This window comes from Panthera pardus, unplaced genomic scaffold (genome assembly GCF_024362965.1).
Source record: "Panthera pardus isolate Hobbes unplaced genomic scaffold, ASM2436296v1 HiC_scaffold_18, whole genome shotgun sequence".
Lineage (NCBI taxonomy): Eukaryota > Metazoa > Chordata > Mammalia > Carnivora > Felidae > Panthera > Panthera pardus.
In genome coordinates, this window is record NW_026526743.1 from 7233337 (window position 1) to 7239336 (window position 6000).

The following is a 6000-nucleotide window of genomic DNA, read 5'->3' on the forward strand; positions in this document are numbered from 1 at the left end:
GCGGGGCTCGAACTCACGGACTGTGAGATCATGACCTGAGCCAAAGTCGGACGCTCAACCGACTGAGCCACCCAGGCGCCCCAATTCCAGCCAATTTAGAACATGCATAGAAGCAAAAGGAAAAAAAATACTGAGCACAATTCCACCACTTGGAGTTCAATCATGTCCCCACAGCAAACAGTTTTCAAACCCACCACAGAACTTTCTCTTCTTCAAATTCCTTGTCCGCCATGCTGCCTGCCACTGAGGGTTCTTGTCTCTTACCTCCTCTCTGTAGGGCCTGTTGTCTCGTTCTCCCAGATCCTCATCCGTCCCTGATGCCTTGTGACTTCTTCCCTCTTTGCCCTCAGCTCCGGCTCTAACCCTGCCCTCAGGGTCCCTGGGGCATCACCCAGAAGTTGTGCACATCTCTTCTGCTTACATCCTATGACCAGAAGGACCTACGGTTCCCCAATGGAGAGAAATGGGTCTCTTATTCTGGACTGCTGGGGACCCAGCTCTTTTCAGCCACTTGGCAAAAGGGGACAAAGGCTAGCAATTTCTCCCATGCTTTGCATATTCATGGACGTGCCTTAGCAGTGGATGATGGCTGTGCTGGGCATGAAGCCTGTGGGAAGTGGCTTGAGAATGTGTTGCAATAATCCTTTCCTAACAGAGACCAGAAGACACAAAGTGTGGGTAGGTAGAGCAGAGGTTTGAAAAACTGGGAGCAAAGCTGTTCCTGTCTGTCCTGGAGTCAAGAGAACGTTTTGGCTCACCACCAACAGCAAAACTCAAGGAAGATCCTTGGAGGAGGCTTGGGGGGGCCGCCATGATGCCCCAGCTCCCGACCTGGCTCCGCACCGGTAAGCCCTGCGGGGGCAGATGGGCTGTGGCGGCAGCTGGAGTTGGTGGGACCTTCGGGGGCAGTAGTGGGGTGGGGGTGAATAAGCACAGACTAGAACCTTCCATTCCCTGAATGCATGTTAGGTACAAGGACGCTTCACACACATTTTCCTGTTTCCCCAAACTCAGTCATCCCTGAACTGCCCAATGAACGACATTGTGCCCTATGTCTATGACATGTCCCGGGTTTTCACATTAGTATTTTTATGCTCAACTCTATTTTATTATTTAAAAAAGTTTTAAAAATATTTTATATATTTTTGAGAGAGAGAGAGAGAGAGACAGAATTCGAGTGGGAGAGGGTCAGAGAGAGAGGGAGACACAGGATCTGAAACAGGCTCCAGGCTCTGAGCTGTTAGCACAGAGCCCGACGCGGGGCTCGAACCCATGAACTATGAGATCATGACCTGAGTTGAAGTTGGACACTTAACCAACTAAGCCCCCAGGCACCCCTATTTTATTATTTAAAAAAAAAAAAGTTTATTTATATTTGAGAGAGAGAGAGAGAGAGAGAGAGAGAGAGAGAGCAAGTGGGGGAGGGGCAGAGAGAGAGAGAGAGAGAGAGAGAGAGAGAGAGAGAGAGAGAATCCAAGCAGGCTCTGCACTGTCAGCTCAGAGCCTGGTGTGCGGCTCAAACTCATGAACCCTGAGATCACGACCTGAGCCTGAACCAACAGTTGGACGCTTAACCGACTGAGCCCCCCAGGCTCAACTGTACTCAACTCCATTTTAAAACATCTGTAAAACTCATGTATTAGTGGGAAAATCCGTGCCCCTCATCAAAAACAGACCCGAACCGGCCCCAGTTTTCCCCGGTCTTGTTTTGAGAGGTAGCAGCGAAGCCAGAAGCTACATTCAGCCGAGCACCCGGCTGTGGTATCTTCCAGGGGCTTGGTGGAGAACGAGCCGGGAACCGAGAAGAGAGAGACTTTCTCACACAGACTCAGTGATACCCTCCTGTCATCATACGACCGGGAGTCACCTTACATCTCTTAGAGAGCTTCTCCAAAATAGTCCTCTTCCCCACACTGCATTCGAGGAATCTGAAAATCATCCCTGAAGTCCATGCCAAGGCCACTCAGCTACTAGGCGGAAAAGCTGAGCTCAAATTCTGGTCTGCGCAGGGCCAAAGACCGTAATTCTCCATGGAGCCACACGAGGGAACTGAAAGGGTCCAACGTGGGGGGGCAGGGGGGCAGGGCTCTGGTGCGGAAACATCTGGAGGCTAAATAAAGGGAGTCATGGTTAGCACGACCACAAGAAGGTAAGTGAACAGTGAATCCCTCTGAGGAAATGTCCGGCAACCTTTTCAGAAGGGCTCTGTGGCCGCAGGTTGTCGGTTCCCCTCAACCGGTCAGAATGGCCCTCATCTTGCGACAAGTGTTGACGAGGATGTGGTGCAAAGGGAGCCCACGTGCTCTGTTGGCAGGAATGCACACTGGTGCAGCCACTGTGCGGAAAACAGTTTGGGGGCTGGTTCCTCAGAAAGTTAAAAACAGAACCACCCTGCGATCACTCACCCCACTTCGGGGCCGTGTGTCAGAAGGAAATGAAAACAGGAAATTGAAGGGATATCGGTGCCCCCACGTTCATTGCAACGTTATTCACAAGGCATGGAAGCGACCTAAGTGTCCATCCACCGACAAACGATGAAAGAAGATGCAGCATGTTATATACAAGGGGATGTTATTCGGCCGTGAGAAAGAAAGAAATCCCACCATCTGCGACAACACGGAGGGACCGTGAGGGCATCGTGCTCCGTGAAACCAGTCAGACGGAGAAAGACACCGGACGACTTGTATGACCTCACTTGTATGTGGCACCTAAAAATGTTGACTTGTTGAAACACGACGTGGGATGGTGCTTGCCGGGAGCTGGGGGTGGTGGGGAGAGGGAGATATGGATCCAATGGTACATGCTTGCAGTTCAAAGACGAGTGAGTTCTGAGGCTCTAACGTACAGCATTGTGACCACAGATGGCAATACGGTATTACGTGCTTTAAAAAAAGTCTCAAGATAGTGCCCAACGTCCCTGGTGTGTGTGTGGGGGGCAAAGCCCCCCCCCCCCCAGTAGAGAACCACTGTTATACGCTAATCAAACTAGAACACCTATATGGATGTGCAGGAACATATTTCTTGGGGTCAGTTTGGTCTAGATCTGAAAGTAAGGCCCCCAGAGGGGAAAGGTGGGGGACATACACTTCATCCTTCCAAGTAATACCAATCTTAGATTTCTGAGATTTACTCTGGGGCACCAAGGAGATGACTCATGGCCAACCGTAATGTCCAAGATGAGTTTCGGTCATACCTTGAGGGCAGACAGAAGTATCTCAGCACAAAGGACTGTGTTCTCAGTGTCTAGATGTCCCCCTATCATAGGGCAGGGAATCTCCCCACCTCACTCCACGTCCTGACTCCCGGGAGCTGTGGATACCTTCCTTTACATGGCAGAGGACATACATACAGGGTGGCAGGTGGAATTAAACTTATCAGTTGACCTTGAAGTAGGGAGCTTCTTCTGGATTACCTGGGTGGTCACAGTGTAACCGCAGGGTCCTTAAAATAGCAAAGCAGGGGGCGCCTGGGTGGCTCGGTCGGTTAAGTGTCTGACTTTGGCTCAGGTCATGATCTCACGGTCCGTGGGTTCGAGCCCCGCGTCGGGCTCTGTGCTGACAGCTCAGAGCCTGGAGCCTGTTTCAGATTCTGTGTCTCCCTCTCTCTGTGACCCTCCCCCGTTCATGCTCTGTCTCTCTCTGTCTCAAAAATAAATAAACGTTAAAAAAAATTAAAAAAAAAAAATAGCAAAGCAGGCAGAAGAGGGTGCCAGTGCACCAACCATTGCTAGTTTTAAAGTCAGAGGGAGAGGCTGCCATGATGAGAGGCAGGCATCTCTAGAAGTTGGAAAAGGCTGGGGAATGGATTCTTGTCTAGAGCCCCAGAGGGAACGCAGCCCCAAAGAGACCCTGGGTTTAGCAGTGAGACTGTTTTGGGGCTTTTCTACCCCACAGAACCACAAGATAATAAATCTGTGTTGTCACAAGCCACCAAGTTTCTGACAATTTGTTAACGGCAGCCATAGGAAATTAACACAAGGTGCAAACCAATGCCCACGCCAGATGGGTTCTTGGGCAGGATGCTGGGACCGGCCGTGAGCGGGACCTCCAGGGTCCGGTCTCAGCGGCAGCCCCCCGGGAGGTCCCCTCGGGATGGGGCTCAGGTCTCACGGACAGAGGGTTCTCTTGCAGGGCTGTGCACTGGCCAAGGAAGCAGGGGGACTGACGGTGAGTGTTCCTTCAGTTAAACCCTCCCTCTCCTTCGCTCCAAATTCCCCGCATCCCTTCTCTTTCCTTCAAGGGGTTTCCTGACAGCAGGCGAGGGCACCAAATCCTGTCCCCAATCTGCTTCCTTCCAGAGCCCCTTCCCAAGCCCACCCTCAGGGCCTGGCCCAGCTGGGTGGTGCCTCCCAGAAGCAGTGTAAGGCTGCAATGCCAGACCCCGACCAAGGATGTCGACTTTGTTCTCAAAAAGGGTAATGTTGTTTTGGACGTTTCACGATCACCGACTTCCAAGAAGGGCCTGGCTGAATTTCACCTCACTGACCTAAGAACCAGCCACGCTGGAGACTACACCTGTGAGTGCTACAGACCAGGGGCCCCGGACATAAGATCACCGCCCAGTGAGGTCATCCTGCTGCTGGTGACGGGTGAGGAGCAGGATGGGCCTGGGGGAGGGACCAGAGGACGGGACAGAGAAAGTGGAGAAACACAGCAACAGAATGACTTGGTCGGCCTCATCCAGGGCTCATGGGGGGGGGGGATCTCCTTCCCGCAGAGTCGAAAGAGGGTGACACCAGGGATCTGTGTCCCACACTCAGCAGGAACCCCCCGCGGGTTCCTGGAACCCGCCAGAAACAAGGCCAGCAGGAACAAGGGTGAGTGGGGGACCCCAGCTTCTCCCCGTGACCTCGGAGCCCCCCTTCTCTTACAGGAGGTCTCCCTAAACCTTCCCTGCAAGCCCACCAAAGGGGTGTGGTGACCGCAGGAGATGACGTGACCCTGCAGTGCCAGAGGCCAGACAGTGTTTTCGGGCCCATGAGGTTCGCTCTGCTGAAGGCGGGAGTGGCAGGGCCCATCCGGCTCCGGACCCCAGTCGGCAAGGAGGCGGACTTCTCCCTGCAGACTGTGACAGTCGGTGACGCCGGGAACTACAGCTGTGTCTACTTCCAGACCGGGACTCCTTTCTGGGCCTCACAGCCTAGCGATCGTCTTGAGATACGGGTGAGAGGTGAGGTTTTTACCACTGGGAGGACCCCAGCTGGATTACCTGCCCGCTCAGGTGCTGGCACAGTCTGTCTCCACAAGATTCTGCAGCTTGGAGCAGTCATTTGGGAAGGACCGAGGGAGGGCCAGGATTCTGTGGAATAGAGCAGAGGATCTTCTGCTGAGAGAGAGGGAGCACCACCAATGGTGGAGATCACATAACTGGAGGCTGGGAGGGGAGCTTCCCACTGTAGGTGACCAGCTGTGTTGTGAGGGGGCCAGGCCTCGAGGAGGAGGGATCTGTAATAATTGACCCCCCCCCTCACCAGGAAAATAAGATGTAGGCACAAAGTCATTGCTGTTCTCCTGGGAAGGGCACAATTCATTTAGACTAAAGTGTGGATGACACCTCCTGGGGTTATACAGGAGGAGAGTCTAGCAAGAAGGCAGAGGAGGAGGGAGAGAATAACAAAAGGGTCCAGGAACATCTTTCCGAGAAAGATTCAGATCTCAGTTTCATTTTAACCGGGACTCTAGCACTCTTGCCTTTAGCTCAACTGAATCGAGTTTTTCTCTTCCTGCTGAGACTTTTCCTTCTTTTTGAAAGGAATGATTTTTAAAAATTATGGCAAAACTGCATAAGGTAAATTTTGCCATCTTAAGTATTTAAAAATTTTTTTAACGTTTATTTTAGAGAGAGAGAGAGAGAGAGAGAGGCAGAGAGAGAGAGAGAGAGAGAGAGAGAGAGAGAGAGGCAGACATAGAATCCAAAGCAGGCTCCAGGCTCTGAGCTGTCGGCACAGAGCCCGACTCATGAGCTACAAGATTATGACCTGAGCTGAAGTCGGATGCTTAA

At 52.3% G+C, this 6000-nt stretch overlaps 1 protein-coding gene across 2 annotated transcripts; it reads left to right on the top strand.

Moving 5' to 3' along the window:
* Positions 1 to 709: 709 nt before the first annotated feature.
* Positions 710 to 5317, top strand: LOC128778010 (T-cell-interacting, activating receptor on myeloid cells protein 1-like). 2 transcript variants are annotated; one of them, XM_053905801.1, is made up of 4 exons: positions 710 to 845; positions 4131 to 4166; positions 4298 to 4588; positions 4873 to 5317. In XM_053905801.1, the coding sequence occupies exons 1-4, from the start codon at positions 812 to 814 to the stop codon at positions 5307 to 5309; spliced, it is 798 nt and encodes a 265-aa protein (XP_053761776.1). In that variant the 5' UTR covers positions 710 to 811; the 3' UTR covers positions 5310 to 5317. The 2 variants fall into 2 exon arrangements, with proteins under 2 accessions (XP_053761776.1, XP_053761775.1); XM_053905800.1 differs by lacking the exon at positions 710 to 845 and having other exon boundaries at positions 3802 to 4166.
* The last annotated feature ends 683 nt before the right edge of the window (positions 5318 to 6000 follow it).